Source organism: Pleurodeles waltl, chromosome 9 (assembly GCF_031143425.1).
Source record: "Pleurodeles waltl isolate 20211129_DDA chromosome 9, aPleWal1.hap1.20221129, whole genome shotgun sequence".
NCBI classification, from domain to species: domain Eukaryota; kingdom Metazoa; phylum Chordata; class Amphibia; order Caudata; family Salamandridae; genus Pleurodeles; species Pleurodeles waltl.
This window is the reverse complement of record NC_090448.1, coordinates 332975855-332993316: the sequence shown is the minus strand read 5'-3', so window position 1 is coordinate 332993316 and position 17462 is coordinate 332975855. Positions and strand designations below refer to the sequence as shown.

At 39.9% G+C, this 17462-nt stretch overlaps 1 protein-coding gene across 2 annotated transcripts in view; it reads right to left on the bottom strand.

The window, feature by feature from the left end:
* The window catches only part of RNF123 (ring finger protein 123), a 1441353-nt gene that overhangs the window by 1331002 nt on the left and 92889 nt on the right, over window positions 1–17462 (bottom strand). For both annotated transcript variants that reach the window (XM_069206868.1, XM_069206867.1), the window contains exons 4-5: window positions 8511–8593; window positions 2545–2642 (exon numbers count right to left, since the gene is read on the bottom strand). In XM_069206868.1, the coding sequence (XP_069062969.1) occupies window positions 2545–2642; window positions 8511–8593 (181 nt within the window). The remainder of the gene's footprint in view (window positions 1–2544; window positions 2643–8510; window positions 8594–17462) is intronic.

Here is a 17462-nt window from a genome sequence, read left to right as displayed (position 1 = left end):
AGGTGCCTACCTTAGCCAACCCCATTTCTAACAAGGTTGAAGCCACATTATAAATGCACTTAACAAAGCAGCACAGATTTCTTCTCTTCCCTTGACACAGGGTCAATGCAGTCCTTTTTCTGGATGCTATTATAGGGCCCCTTTTTGTGAGTCCTAAAACCAAATGCAGTACTCCAGATGGGCATTCAGAACTGAAATACGTTGCAGTTTGGGGATTTGGAACACGCTGTTGCTCACCGTCATATTGCTCTGCTGTTTAAGGGATATGTTTATTTCGGAGATAATGCCAAAATATTTCACCTTGACAGCTGAGTGAAGTTATCTAAATTATTGGGGGTGGGTCAAGTCTCATCTTTCGCACTATCTTCTTTTAACCCCAAAGATAATTAACTATGTTTTAGATTGGCTTAAACAAAACTATTATGACTTTTTCTCAGAAAACACGTAAGAGTGTGTAGCAAGCCAAAACTGTATCTCGCATTACACTCCATAAGGAAGGGCAGACAATGAAACAACCCTTGTCTAGCCAACACACTGCATAGAAAAGTCTATATACTACCCAGCACTGTACATAGGCTAGCTAGTTTAACAAATGAAGCAGAGACTGATAATTTATGCATAAATCTTTAGGTTTTGCTAATTGTTAATGAAATTGCATTTCAGAGCTCGAAATAAACACTCACTGCCTTGACAAGTCTTATTTGATCAGGTGAGTAATTTTTAATACTTACTGGTCCCTTCTGGCGAGTTGACACTGAACAGGTGTTCTTGTTCTGTTCAGTTGAAAAGTGGAGGGGCAATAAAAGATGCCTTTAAATCTAGTTCTTATGTCACATTTGCTCTGTGTTCACAGAGGTCAAAAGTCAGTTTTTCTTACAATGAATGTTCCTTCTGACTGCAGAATTCAGGCCTTTGTAAGGTGAACTGTGTGACCTGCTGCTTCAAATTTAAAATAAAAGGATATAGAGTGTCAGGTTTTTCCTAACAAACAACATTTAAATGACTAAGTCAACTGTGCAGACATTTCAAAATATATTTCAGTAGTTGTGAAAGCCCTTTTTTATATTTCTGTGTGATGAAAAAATATTTTAATAGGATGAAAACAAATCAGAATACTTTACATGTTGATGTGCAAAGGGTATATTTTCTGAAACCCAATTTTCACAGACTGTTAATACACTATACAGTTTTATCAGTAAAGCTGCAAGTTAGTGGAGAGGTTTTTTGACATTTCTTGGAAAGTTACTGTGTGTAGATGACAATATTTTACCATATCATGGTTTAGCAATATATTTATTAAAATTGAGTGTTTAAACAAACTGAGAAACACTTTTGTCCGGATGGCAATGTTGTTGATAAACTAAAAGAAGTCCTAGGTTATGTGGGCTAGACCTCCTGGGTATGTGGTCTAGATTCTTGTGATGCATGCAGCAAACTTTAGTCTACTTAATTAATCAAGAGGTTTTTTTATACTGCAGAAATGCTGAACTCACATATTTTGAGACCCATTTACGGGTCAAGTACATTACAGTTAGGTCGAGTAGATTATTTAAGTTACTCGACCTACAAGTCTAGTAGCATTTGTATGATTTTTCAAGCCCTGGCATTTCTCGTTTTTAATTCATGGACTGCATGGGGAACACACAGTAACACTATCCTATCTGGGCTCATTCAGTGAGGAGGTTGATTCCGCAAGCAGACTGCAAATTCTCATGTATGCAGCAATGTAGTATGTTCAAAAATACTAGCAATTTTTAGGTCTATGTAGATATTTAACTAACAAAGTGAAAAATCCAGTGGGAAATACAAGTTAACTTTAAGGCACAAAAGAAAAAAGCAATAGAAACAGAAGTGTTACACTGCGAAGAGCATATGGCTGCCTTTCCACCCTTGGCAATATTGCACTGCCTACCACATATGTCCTAAATTACTTCTGTCATTTAATACCGCATTTCTAATGATGCTAAAAGTGTGTGTGTGGAACAACATTTACCAAGAGGTGTATTTATATGTTGTGTTCCCACCTATTCCTATAATATGTCTGCTCAATAAACAAAATATAAGGAAGATAATTGGGATTTGGAGAGGTTAGGTTGCATCTTTTTTTAAATTGTAGGTTAAAAAGAAACTCAAAATTACTTCCAATGAAGGTCCCAGCACAATCAAAGCCAAACCTGTTGTACAATATATTTTCCTTAGTGAATCCTATTAGCCTAACCAATCTTACACTTCATGTCACTTACAGCAAGAATACACAGAATCGTCGGCACTGAAGCAATTCGTTTTAATAACCGTAAATAAGACTACGTGCTGTAAATATTTATAGAAACAGCATAATATCCCAAACAGTACAGACTTCAAGGTGTTCCATGTCAGGAAACAGTGGCTCAAAGTCTTGTGTGCGTTCTGTTACTTGTCTTACTCCACATGTAAGTAAAGGACTATAAAAACCAGAATGCAGCAAAAAATGAGAAATGGTGTGCTACCTAGACCTGATATGGGGCAATCTAAGAGCTTAGAAATAAATTAAAGCATTACACTTACCCCAAGCAAGTCATCATCCACAAGCAGCAGACCCTCAAATCCACTTGTGTGGTCCAATACAACAGTTGTTGGCCCCAGCCTTCCTTCTCCCTCTTCATCTGGTATTAAAAAATAATAATAATAATAATAATAATAATAATAAAACCAAGCATTGGCAAAACAAAATGTTTGACCTTCACAAGCTGGTGCAATTTATTTTATTTTTTGTTATTTTAAGTATATACCACAAAATAAAAAGAAAACAAACACCCACCTAAACGTGGGCACCCTGTACTTGCAATAGAAATGTTAAAATAAAAAATAAATAAAAAATAATCACCTTTACTAGTGATGTTTATTGAATAACAAGCATTTCATTTATGCTATGCATTTTCATATGAATATTCATGAAAAAGATCAGAATAAAGCACCACCTAACAAAACTCTCAAAGTGCAGGCAATCTTACAATGTCACTTAAACACTTTAAAAAGGAGACCGAAAATTCTTTCAACTGGACCCCCTATGAGCAGGTAAAATAAATAGTCAATATTTTAAATTATTATTTAAAAATTAAAACACCATTTAAACTAATTTTGTCACTGGAGAGAAATCAACTATTTTTCAGTGGCTGTGAACAATGCACACAGGCTTCAGCAGTCTTTCAAAGTGATGTGGGGTTAACGGATCATGAGGGTTAATGGGTAAAATGGGCTGACCTTCTGCCCCACACAGTATGTGGTGATCAGAGGAAGGAAATTGTGAATGATAATTTAACAGACCACTGGATGTAGCACACAGACCAAAATACAGATGTACGTATGGATAGGTGTATATTTTGCATCTATTCCCAATAGTCTGGTGAAACAGATAGTTGTCTCAAGGGCTGACCTAAAAAATACCTGAGGTGAGGTGTTCAATGCAAATTATAAGTGGGTTCCTTTTAACATTTTACTCTTCTAGGCACCACCATAAAATATAAACACACAATTTAATATTGTGACACTTCATGTTAATATTATCAGCATATACATAATATTTCCCACAAGATGCTACTCACTGCAAACATTAACCATCATTAGAGCTGGCCTCAATAGAAGAACAAAATAACAAATGTTTAAGAGTGGTTTTGCTGGCTCTGCAAGTGGGTGATGAAGAGACAGTGAAAGTGCCAAACTTCAACACAGAGGTGAATTGTTTTGCTCCATCAACATAAATACCTACAAAGAATAATTCAAATTACCCATACAAATTAAATGGAGTTGAGCGAACTAACAACTCTGTTGGTATAAGTATTACAAACTAAAATGATTGCCTTAGATAGGATTTGTATTGGGCATGACATAATGATCAAAACAAATATTGACTAGAGTGTGGCCTTGAGCTATTGATAGTGGTAGTGATTTGTGGAAGCTTTCCACCAACCATCTTTGGGTTTAGGTGAGCTACTAGGAACTATCCACATCAGTGCAATTCGAATCTTGACAATAGCTAGTGCTAACATAATAAGTTATAGCAACTCTTTGGACCTTACTTTATAGAATAATATTAAATATTTAACTTGAATGCCAGTCGTCACATAAACAGTAATTATATCGTAGTAGATTACACTGCAGTAATACCCAATTCTATTTGTACAGTTTTGGGGTGTTATATTTTGTTGTTATATTCCATATAAATATATATATGGTAAAATCCCCATACCTGCTTTACAAAATCCTCTTACTACCCCTCACTCTACCTATCCTAAAACCCTTCACAATACCAGTCCCTGAACCCTAATAACCCTCTACTGCCCCTTACCACTACCCATCACTGAATCCTTTACTGCCCCTTAGCACAAGCCATCCCTAGATGCGAATAACTCCCTCCTGCCCCTTAAAATCACCCATTCCTGAAACCACAAAAAATATATTACCTTTTAACTCCCCCATCTTTAAGCCCTCACAAAACTCTTAACTATCCCTTAACATTTAGAACTGGTAGTTTAAAGAACTGACATGACTGACCAGAGAAAGAGAAGGAATAATCATATGGTGAAAGATAATTTTATATTTATAAATAGAAATGTGTCTTATTGAAGTGCTAAGAATGAAAGAATAAAATATTGTTCAATTGTGGTTGACTGTCACATTTTGACTACCCCGATCAGATTTGAAAATGCGCTGCAGACTATGCGACTCTACCCACTGGTTCTCATAGTTTTATAGCAGGAGCTGTTGGTTCACCCAAACACCACCCCCAATTCTATCAGACCGTCCTCCCAGGCAATATAAAAATCTGTGGTGAGTACTGCCACCTGATCCTTGCTTGCCACCAGTGAGGGTATTGCCATCATTATGGTGTTGAACCCGCCATGCCATTTTAATGACAGGTGAGAGATGGGAGATTGAACTAGGGAATGGATTGCTAATGCTTCCCTCCGCCAAGGCACAGTTCAGGCCTAAAGTGAACAAAAGAATAAAGACACAAAAGTGAGTAAAGTCAGAGCGCTAGGTTTATGAATGTAGAAAAGCAAAGAAGAAATGGTAAGTTTTTGTACAGTGATGCAGCATATGTCACGTAAGAACACCTTGATGGAAAATTCAGATTGTTCTAAATATTTGATGATGGGAGAGCAATTGTGAGAAACGGGACTCACATCAAGAATGGAGTTTTGTTTCTGTGCAAGGTATTTTTGGTTCAACAAGGGATGAAACCCCATACATTTTTGTTTCTAAAACAACAGTTGCCCTAACCTTATGAATCTAGAAGGAAAGAGCACACATTCTGCCAAACACTACACAATATTTTCTTCCAACACAAGTTAACCCCTTCCCTGCCAAGGATGTAATAGTTACGTCCGATGGGGCGTCGCCGAGGTACGTCCTGGGACCGGCCCTCAGGGGAAGGCCCACCCCCCAGGTCAGGGTTGGAAGGGGAATCGCTTCCCCTTCCACCCCTGAACTCCCCCTTACCCCAGTGATGTCTGATGACCTTGGGCAAGGGCCGCTCCCCAAGAGGGGCTTTTTATTTAAGGCAATTTCTGCCCTCCCCTTGGGGCAGATCGGCCTATATTGAATTAGGCCTATCTGCCCCTTGGGGGGAGGGGGGGGGGAAGAAGTCATTAGGCACCAGGGATTTTTTTTTTAACAATATATATATTGATAAGGGGAGGGACCTCTTAGGCAAGGGTCGCTCCCATGTAGGTCATTTTCTATTTTTTTTTTTTCAAAATAAGAGGGTGGGAGTATGGCCACATCCCACCCCAAATAAATTGGGCCAAGGTTGTTCTGCCCACCAGTGGGCAAATGGGGCAATTACCCCCGATCTACACCTGTGGGGGGGGGGGGGGCAGAATGTCTAATAGATGCCAGGGAATAAAATAAATAACAAAACAAAAAAAAAAAAAAAGTGTGGTGGTCGTGGCTACCAACCAGTATGGGCATGGTTATGCCCCCACCCCAACTGAAGAGAGTAACACTCTTTCAGCTCTCCCCGCACACACTAAAAGTTCTTATCCCACGCCAAGCAAGAGGACATTTGATTATTTTGGATTTTGTTTTTTTGGGCATGAGAGCTTGGCTAACTCTCGAAATCTTCCCACTTGGAATGGTGAGGGATGCACTTTTTGGACTTTGGGATGCTGCCATGTAGAAATATCCCCAAGACCTACACACATCTGAAAACTAAACTTCTGGGTGAGACCGGGGTGGTGTGCTTCACATGCACCCCAAACCCTTTTCTTCCCACAATGCCCTGCAAACCTCCAACTTTGCTGGAAAACACACATTTTTTGTGATGGAACCTTACACAATCTGAAGGAATCCACAAACTTCCTACCACCCAGCATTGTCTCATCTATACAGATAAAAATTCTGCCCCACTTGTCAACCTAAAAAGGTTTTATTTTTTTTCAAACTGCCCTTTTGGACCCGCTTTGGTTCCCCCTCAATTTCAATATGTTTTTGGCTCTTCTCTGTCACAGGCACTTGGACCACCTACACAAGTGAGGTATCACTTTTACCGGGAGACTGAGGGGAACGATGGGTGGTAGGAAAGGTGTCCCAGTGCAGTGATCCCACACAGAAATGTGGGAAAATTTGATATTTTTTGTAGCTAAATTTGAGGTTTGCTGAGGATTCTGGGTAAGAAAACATTGGGGGATCCACACAAGTCACACCTCCCTGGATTCCCTTGGGTGTTTTGGGGCATTTCCTGTCACAGGCACTAGGCCTACCCACACAAGCGAGGTACCATTTTTCATTGGGAGACTTGGGGGAACGCTGTGTGGAAGGAAATGTGTGGCTCCTCTCAGATTCCAGAACTTTCTGACACTGAAATGTGAGGAAAAAGTGTTTTTTGGCCAAATGTTGAGGTTTGCAAAGGATTCTGGGTAACAGAACCTGGTGAGAACCCCACAAGTCACCCCATCTTGGATTCCCCTAGGTGTTTAGTTTAAATAAATGCACAGGTTTGGTAGGTTTCCTTAGGTGCCGGCTGAGCCAGAGGCCAAAATCTACAGCTAGGCACTTTGCAAAAAACAAGTCCGATTTCAATGTGATGTGTCCATGTTGCGTTTCCTGTCGCGAGCATTAAGCCTACCCACGCAAGTGAGGTACCATTTTTATCAGGAGACTTGGGGGAACACAGAATAGCAGAACAAGTGTTATTGCCCCTTGTCTTTCTCTACAGGTTTTCCTTTCAAATGTAAGACAGTGTGTAAAAAAAGACGTCTATTTGAGAAATGCCCTGTAATTCACATGCTTGTATGGGCACCCCGGAATTCAGAGATGTGCAAATAACCACTGCTTCTAAACACATTATTCTTGTGGCCATTTTGGAAATACAAAGGTTTTTTTATACCTATTTTACACTCTTTATATTTCAGAAAATGAATTGCTGTATACCCGATATAGAATGAAAACCCATTGCAAGGTGCAGCTCATTTATTGGCTCTGGGTACCTAGGGTTCTTGGTGAACCTACAAGCCCTATATACCCCAGCAACCAGAAGAGTCCAGCAGAAGTAACAGTATAATGCTTTAAAAAATCTGACACTGCAGGAAAAAAGTTACAGAGTAAAACTTTGAGAAAAATGGCTGTTTTTTTCCAACCTCAATTTCAGTATATATTTTTTATTTCAGCTGTTATTTTCTACAGGAAAACGTTGTAGGATCTAGACAAATTACCCCTTGCTGAATTCAGAATGTTGTCTACTTTTCAGAAATGTTTAGCTTTCTGGGATCCAGCACTGGTTTCACACCCATTTCTGTCACTAACTGGAAGGAGGCTGAAAGCACACACAAAAAATAGTAAAAATGGGGCATGTCCAAGTAAAATGCCAAAATTGTGTTGAAAATTTGGGTTTTCTGATTCCAGTCTACCTATTCTTGAAAGCTGGGAAGCTGGTGATTTTAGCACCACAAACTCTTTGATGATGCCATTATCAGGGAAAAAACACAAGCCTTCTTCTACAGCCCTTTTTTACCCATTGTTTTCTCGAAAAAACACGAAATGTTTGCTGTATTTTGGCTAATTTCTTGGTCTCCTTCAGGATAACCCACAAACTCTGGGTACCTCTAGAATCCCTAGAGTGTAGCTTATGTGGACAAAATGTTATGGGGACCTAAGTACGAACTGCTCCAAATAGCCAAAAAAAGGCCTGGCACCTGAGGGGGAAAGGCCTGGCAGCGACGGGGTTAATTGTTACGTGACGATTTTTTTTTATTTTTTTTTTACAAAAACAGACCTACATTCATCATTGCAACAGCTTTTTAATGCTGAGCAGGAATCAAAGATAAAGTGATCAAGATAAAATAATGCATTGTATAATGTAGGATAATTAGAGTCAAAAACAAGCTTCCCAAGATTAGAACTATACTAAAGTATTACATATGAAAGTCAGTCTCACATGGCGTTATTAGCTTGACGTGACTCATCTGACACCCACTGTTAAAAAGTACTATGCTCAACATAAAAGGGGTTTGCAATGGAATATTAAACTCTACCTTTGCTGTCCTCTGTGGCTGGCTCCTCGTCCTCGAGAAGGTGCTCCAGATGCTCCTGAAGGTTCTGGAACGTCAACGGTTTCCTGAGAATAAGAAAAACAGATGTGCTCAGCACACTCAATCAGAACACCACAAGGACTGGGTAGAACATAGAATAAAGAAAATTATGTTCTAGTGTTCAACGTCTAAAAGTAGAAAACTAATTTTATTTAATTATGCAATAACGGAACCTGTAAATAATAATTCAACATGTATGCCAACATTTATTCTGACCGACAAATTGATATACATCTAAAAAAGGCTTCAAACTCAGGAGGGTAATTATGCTTTAGGGTTTACCACTGGCAGCAGTTGTTCTTGGTAGAAGGTATTTGTTTTAGTGAAGGCGTAAATAAAGGTCCTTTTGCCTTCAACCTTACCCCTTCAAGAAAGAAACTGCTTACCTGAAACTCTGAATCCTTAAAATTTGTGAGACGCTGAATTTTCATAATTTTCAACAATAAGTGGTATAATAAGTGTTAGATAAAATTAAAACGTGGCAGCTAAGGAATGTGTCATCAGGGCCCTTATGATTAAGTTGGGCTCGAAAAATATCTAAACACTGGCTTTGTCAATCACGTTTGTTAACGTTTGTAGCTATTCTACAATCATTCAGATAGACACTGCATAGGAAGAGTAAGGAGGAAAGATTTAAGAATTACAGTTAGGTCATGCAATCCATGTAGGCCTTGCCCTTACTCATGCCAGGCGATTTACAGTATTCGAAATGTTTATCTTAGAGAGTGCAATGCCAATTGCTGGTGTGGGTGCAGATGCATTTATTCCTCCAATGGAAAAACAAATACGGGTAAACTGTCAGGGGTTCTTAATTTAAAGCCAACTCGGTCGTGTTTGCACACAGATGAAGAGAAACAATTTAGATGAAAGATAAAGGTGTATGACATGACCTTGAGGAACTGGCCTTCAGTTACAGTGCGAGAAAGCTGTCAGTACATTTGTCAATGCACATAAATTCACTTAGTTTTCCAAATTCCACAGGAATAAACTTTCACTGGTGTCTGTTGAAAATAAGGATGTGGCCATCAGGTGACATTATGGTTGGTATTTGAAAGAGTTCTCCATCGGTGCAAAACAGAACAATCAAATCGCTGGTGAACCCAATTATATGCACAGCATAGGACACGGTAAGGTTTCTGCAGAGCAGAGAGGTCAAAGGGGAAGTAACAGACAATCAAGCAGGTGCTGGTCGTTAGAGTGAGATATGGTCCTAGCGTGATGGAGGATGGTCCCAGGGGAATAGGTCACAGTGATGGGGGCAGCTTTGAAAAAAATGAGAAATAGATCTTGGCAAAGCCATTAGGTGTGGCTTTTTACTAGAGGAAGTGTTGGTAAAATGCACGTTTGCTTATCTGTTGCATCCAGATGTCCCAGAAAACTCCCATGCTGAACATTCTATATGTATAGAGTTCAGCTGAACTCTAAAACAGTGTATTGCAAAGTAGTCAGAAGAGAGGGAATTTGCACTGGTTTTCAGAGGTTAACTTAAAAAGCATACCCATTAAATAATTGAACAACAGACATTGTTGCCAAACAGGCAGCATTTTCTTTATGATAATTGAAATACACGCAGTCGTAAATTATGTTACAAGTCCAGCAAGTTATGACAGCAACAGGATACAATGAAAATGCAGGAACGTTTAGTGAATACCACTGCTTTTATAACGTGCTAAACGTGCAAACAGGTGATTCTACGCTTATGCCAATGTCTGATTTAAACAAATAAATACTGTTCATAATGGAAAATATAGACAGAGCATTATTTATTGTTTGGGTGTCTTTACAGGCATGATACAGGGGCAGTGTAGCACCATTACCGGTAAACAGCAGAAACTGTAAATCTCTGAAAAAGATCTTCTTGCAAACAAGACAGACTTACACTACAAGAAGTGGGTGGATCCAAACTAAAGATGTGATGAAAGATTGTGGTTCTTAATTGTGAGGTAACCGGTGCGCATGGGCAACAACATCTAGGGAGTGAAAGGCTCAAATAAATATAAAACTGTTAGCACACATCGAGAAAACACAATCTCGATAGAACACAAGAAGGCCTGGAAGAGCTCAAGCAGCAAAAACAAGTCCATATCACCACTAATATAGGAATACCACAGCAAGAGCCACCTGCCACGACCACCAAAGACATCCACTAGCACTGAACTAAATCCCGATATGATTCATTCACAGATGCATCGCTCAATACCTACATTCAGACTAGGAATTCTATCAGTAAGTGTCTACACGACAAAATGGTACTGACAAGAGTAAATAATACTGGATAATGTGAGTGCAACACCAGAGAACTGGAAACAGTTGGGCATTTAAAGCTATAGAGCACAAGGAAATGTACAATTTGTAAGAAAAAAAATCCTCTGTTCAAACTGCACTGTATAGTCATAAATATGGAATCTCGTTATGCGGTCCTATAAGTTGCTTTTATGTATTTTATCCATGTAGCATATATCTGGTGCGCATGGCCAGCAACTGGATGAAACAGAAGCTGAAGAATTTTAAACTAAGAATTTTATGAAGAATTAATATGTGCATTAGTAAATGACTTACCGGTTCGAATGGTAGATTGTATGGCCCCAGCTGAAACAAACTAATCCTGTTAGTGAAGAAACTGAATTCATGGAGAAATTTGTGGCAAAATCGAGCAAATCGTGATCTGAAAATGTGTTCTCAGGAGCTTTTAACTGATAATATTACTGAAGGTTCCAGTAGTGTGGGTTTCCTTACAGCATTTTAGAAATATCCACTATCTCTGACTTATTTAAATGAACATCACTTTTTACCCTCTGTGTTGCTTCCCAGGACATATTCAGAAGTATAAATTGAACTGGTCACTCCTTTCTCAGAGGGTAAAGCTATCCAAGACTGTAGGTGAACTCCCACGCTGGGGTATAATTTGGGAAAGGAGGTTACCCTGTGATTTTTATAAGGTTTACTTGCAACAAAATTAATAAATAAGACACAGCAATTGCTATCTATGGAGAGAGGAGAAAGAAGAAATGGCAGGAGAGGGAGGAGACAATGCTGTAGGAGGGCAAAGAGAGCATTAGACAGTTTCTTTTTTCTTTTTACCAGCAGAGGGGGAGAAAAAAATGGAAGATAGGTACAGCAACCAAGACCAGTAGGAGGGGAAACAGGACAATTCTATACCCTAGTACCTATTAGTAAAAGGATGAAAAACTCAACCTTTTTGATATGCTTCAGGTCTCCCAAAGTGGTCATGCCTCAGAATCAATGTCTTGTATGAACCAAATATTCGGTGTATCGTCCCTTTCTCAAGAGGTCTGGGGCCTGTCTCTCCATTCGCAAGTCCCACCATCTTGTCTTTGATGAATGTTTGAAAGGGTTTGCCTATTTTTATTCGAAAAGGTATATCTACTTTGCTATGAGTGAAAAGAAGTCTGTACACTGAATAGATGATGCAGACTTTAGATCACCATACACACCAAGTGGGGATGTGGCAGTCTGCTTCCAACATTGAACAAGATCTAGCTCACCTACCAACAGGAAGAATGTGATCACCTTTCCTGTATGAGAATACAAGGGGTATATTCTATCCATTTCTCAGTGGCACAGCAACACTGTTACTGGTCTGCCCCTGTGACATCCTTGATAAGGAGAACCAAAGATGCCCAAAAAGGTTGGATCCTGGGACAAGACTGCCAGACGTACGCCATGGTCCCCCTCACTTGAAAGTCTCTCAAACACCCATTGGAACCCTCAAATATGGCCCCAAGCTTGACTGGGGTCAGGTACCAGTGCGTCAAGACCTAGAAAGCATCCTCTTAATATTTCATACAAACTAAGATTTAGGCTGCTCTTGACCATGACACATCTCACTCCTCCTCATCCAGGCTTCTTTTAAGCTCCCCTTTCCATGTGGCCATTTAGCTATGCCAAATGGTGTATGCAAGAAATTGGGTTATTAGTTGACAAGGGAGGACACCACAATCAAATAATAAATACAATCCTTGTCAGGGTAAACAAAAGTCACTAAATTAACCTGGGCATAGCCCTCAGATATACTGGCACAAAAGCAGTCAGGTGTAACTTGGATGCAATGTGTACAGTATTTATTCAGTACTCAAACAGAAATAAGGTGAAAACACATCACAAGAAAAATTCCAAACCAATTTTGAAAAAGAGAGTAACATTTTAATAAATAAAATGAAACCAAAACAACAAAAAGCCAGTCATTAGATCTGGAAATGTGAGTTAACGTTTCGGGGAAAATGGCCTCAACAAGCACAAAGCGCCCCTTGCTATTATCTGTTCGCACTAGACTGGGTGGAAAGTCACAAGTTCAGACCGACCACAATTGAGCACAGGTCGGCTACAGGGACCAGATTAGTCCGGATGCTGAATTAAGTTTGTCATGAAGGTTGTCATTCGCGTTGGCCATTCGGAGGAGGCATTGCGTTGCTAGTAATTGCAGACAGTTGGCACTGGAGCTTTGCCTTTGCAGTCATCGCAGGTGCTCAATTCTCGGCTCAGAGAGGTCACTTTGGGGTCATGAGGAGCCCAAACCTTCTATATATTCAACTTTTCTTCTGAAGGAGTTCCCACTGATGTCAGCCCGGGGTCCAGGACCAGGATCCATCACATGGGAATCAGGACTCACTCAAGCAGAGGCAAAAAGCTTGACTCAAACAGGTCCACTAGGTACTGGTCAGACTGATAGACACCACTTGGAGGTTAGGAGTCACTCTAGCAGTAGAGGCCAGCAGTAGGGGCAGGTATAGTTGGACTGGAAAGCTGTGTAGTTACAGGGAGAGAAGCCTCTGGAAGGATTTTGTGCCCCTGTAGCTCACACAGGAGGCCAGCAAACTGACCCTTGGAGTAACTCTGGGTAGCTGGAGATCAAAGCAAGCAGGTCTAATCTTTCTTCTTCAGTCAACAGAGCAGTCCTTATTCTGAATATTCAACAGTGTGATTATGAGAGGTACAGAAGGTCTCCTTTTATACCCGGTGCCCGCTTTTGTGTGTGAGAAATCCCTTATCTACCCCAAAAACTGGTTCTGGTCTGTTCTTCCCCTTCCTATGGTCCTCACTCTAAATGGTAAAGGATGAAAAACACAAGGGCGGGCCTGGTGTCAGGTTCCAGTGTGTGTGGTGCAGGCAGGGCTCTTTAAAATGTAGTCAGGGCAGGGCACAACTCCTCCCCAGCCATCCTGCCAGGAAGAACCTCATCCACTCACACTTAGGTCTTTTGTCTTACTATCTGCAAGCAATACATAACCCATCACAGGAGACCCAGCCACAGTCATGTGACACAGGACACTGGTAAAAAAAACATTTGGTTTGTGCAGAAAATGGCAACTCTCTAATAGGGGCAGAATAGTAACTTAAAATCAGACTTTACCAATAAAGCCGATTTTAAATTGCAATTCATTTGAGTGTAAACATTATTTTCTATCTGCTCCTAGTCTGTAGTTATCACTTAGTAAGTGTAATAGGGTAACCAAGTGTTAGTCTATGGGTGAGATGGCCTTACAACAGTAAAAAATAAAATAAAAAAAAAGAACAAAAGAAAAAAAGACTTCAGGAGTTTTTTTTTTTTTTACTGTCGGGACATGTAAAACATAAACAGGGGTGACATTTAAGTGTTAAAAAGGAAGGCGTATTTTGCCAGGTCGAAATGGCAGTCTATACCTGAACTACAGATTTTAGTAGCAATCCTTTGGCATGCTTTAATAGGATCTTGAGTGGGTTGCACGAGTGCTGCTGCCCACTAGTAGTGTTTAATCTACAGGTTCTCGGTATATATAGTACAATTAGCTAGGAACTTACAAGTAATTAAATGTATCAGTCATGAGTAAGCCAATTTTACAATGTTTAAGGGAGACAGCACAGGCAAAAGACAACATAATGTGTTAAGCAAAGGAAGACAAAAATATGGAGTCATTCTGCAGAAAGGGCCGGGTCTTGTAGAGCCCGGTATAGGCCAGAGGCCATCTTCCACTCTGTGGCCTGCATGAAAATGGACACCTGAACCCTCCAGCATGCCAGTCCCAGCCCAGTGTTATGCTTCGATTAGCTTGAATCTAGATCTCTGGTGGGTCTGAAATTGCTCCATGCATTCCTTCATGATTCTGAGGTCCTATTCTTACATAAAATAATTATATATTTTTTAAATCACAAAATCTTTGTGGGCCTACGATATCCATGTGTGAGAAATTAGGGTCACACAGGCCTACTGGGATATCTTGGTTACATGAAAGGGGAGAAAGAGGCGATGGTAATGTGACTATCGTCTTACTCCTTACCAGATTCGGCCTTTGCTCCCACACAAATCACAGCAAACAAGATTATTTTTTTGGACAGAATGTGCTTAGGAAATTTCAGAGGGAGAGTTTTCGTTACATATAATATGCAAAGGATAAAGTAAATTTTAATGCCAGTGATTCAGCTAATCGAAGGCATGTCTAATCTTCCCCAAAGATATATGTCTTTAAATAAGATGCACAACACACAGCCTGTATGTTATTAGCATACAAGGTGCTGTTATCCAAATCCACAGACAGAGCTCGGAGACCGCTGAGTTTGTAAAGTCATTATCCAAAATAAATGGCACCCTATGCTACAGGTTGGGTTGGCTACCGTTATCCCTGAAAACTTTGTGTAATTTACTCAAAATCCCAAGACTTTGAGGAATGCTTCCAATTGCTCTTTAGGCACTGGGACGGAGATTGCTTGGTTTGTTAGTAAACAGAGGATATTGTCTACAAAAAAGACAATTTTTGTACATCTTGACTTTGCCCATTCCATTTACTGCTTTTTTTTTTATCTTGTGAATGAGGAGGTTATAGTTCAGGGGCAAAAACGAGGCAGGAGAGGGGGTGCGCCCCTCTCAAGAGCAATATGAACTGAGATAGCCCCCACTTATTTTAATGCCGGGGTTGCATAATTAGCTGCAATGAGCAAAGTCATTATTGGATCAATAGAGGGTTTGAAGCATAACTTTGAATATGAATTTCGATTCAAACGTAATCTTGACCAAAATCACTTTTTCTGAGAGATGGGGTGGTCACCATATTCCAAGATGCACGGGTTCTTACATTAGACCAGCATTATGGGGTTTTGAATCAGTCTTCATCAACACAAGGATTGGAAAACCATTATTTGTGAACTAGAATTTTGAAATTTGTGAATTGCTACCAAGGGCGTATTCAGCTTTTTCTACATGTGAATTCCTTCCCTTAGCCCTGAAGAAGTCCTTTTGGACGAAACACGTTGGCTACAACAGAATCAGAGAAGAAAAATAAATGTATTTAATGGAAAATTATGAATTAAGAATCTCTTCCAATGAAAAATTAACATTGGGAGTTTTTGCATTTCTGTACATTGTTACTAATTGAAAATATTAACTGGCTGCGGGTGATAAGCCACAAAACATTGTGAAACTGATGGAGTTTTCTACTGGGCTGAGGAATAAAATGGCTGGTTCTCTAGACATGAGCACCACCACATTTTAATGAACAAGCATCCACGTGTGTGGTGTGTGCGGGGTGTTCTTGTGCCTCAGCCTCTTTTTCGTAAATCATGAAGTAAGTGAGAGAATGTCCACCAATTAGCAAAATCAAGTGGATTAACTGCCAACCTCGTGTTGTCAGAGGTATGTCAACCCTGATGGGTATGCAAATTGCCCACATTAAGATCAGCCGCATAACAAGGATTCTGGTGAAGATTTTCATATTATTAAGAAGCGCTTCTGGGTGATAAGAGCAGCTATTTTAAAAATGCTTTTCAAATAACCGTAATGATGGCTTGCTTCGTGCCGTCTGAAATCTGCTGGGCCTCCCCAAAATAATTAAACAACATGGCCAGGGGATCAGCCAGAACATCCTGGTACACTGTAAACCGTTGGGTCCTGGTGCCTTTATTTCTCAGAATTCCTTGGATAGCTACTTAGACTCCTAAATGGTAGCAAGGAGTTTCAAGTTCTTGTAGAATTTCTGGAACTGCCTCTGTGATCTATAATGCCTCCAATAGGCATTTTGAATGTTCAGATCTATGGTCTGGGCACAACACAATTCTGTATAGAAATTGGAGAAGACTTGTGATATCTTGTGAAAGCGGCTCACTATCAACCCATCATTGGCCTCAAGCTTTTGTATGTGGTTACATGTCTATATGGCCCTTAGTTTAAATGGCAGGATCCAGTCTGCCTTGTCTTGTCTCCGTTTTCATAAAACTTCTGCCCAGTATAGAGCATTTTCTCAGATGTCCTCCCTACCAGTAGCTGTTTGACTTCCCTGTCTGCTTTACTGAAGGTGTGAAATGTAATGTGCAAGCAGTCCTTTTTATGTTGCTCTATTATCAAGATTCAAGTTGCTAACTCTTGCCATTTTCCTTAGTCTCTGAATTCTATATGTGTACAAAACTAGTTCCACTCTGAGTATTTTGCCATGTCTCACATTGCTCTGGGAATCTGTTCACCTATGTCATCCTCTTGTAAATAATACTGGATATGTTTAGCTATAGTATTTCTGAGGGATACAGATCAATGAAGTCTACCCTGTTAGGATTCCAGGTCTTAGTTTGGTGTGGGGGTGGGGGGGTGCTTTGAGACCAAAAGCAAAAGGTTTACTAATACAGTAGAATGATCAGTCTGTAAATCCCTACTGATGTGTCTAGGGCTAGCTCAAATGCCTGTTGATCCATTAGAAAAAAATCTATCCTGGAGGAGTTTTTTTTTGCACCCACGAAAAGAATGTGTAGACCCTCTCATTGTCCTGCTGTAAAGTCTATTCTTGAGATGGACTATCCATGTTCTCATTCAGAATCGTATTAAAATTCCCTCAGATTATCGAGAGGCCTCTGGAAAAAAACCTGGATTTGGGGGAGCAATGATGAATAATGGCTTCTTTTACCTTCGCTGGGTTC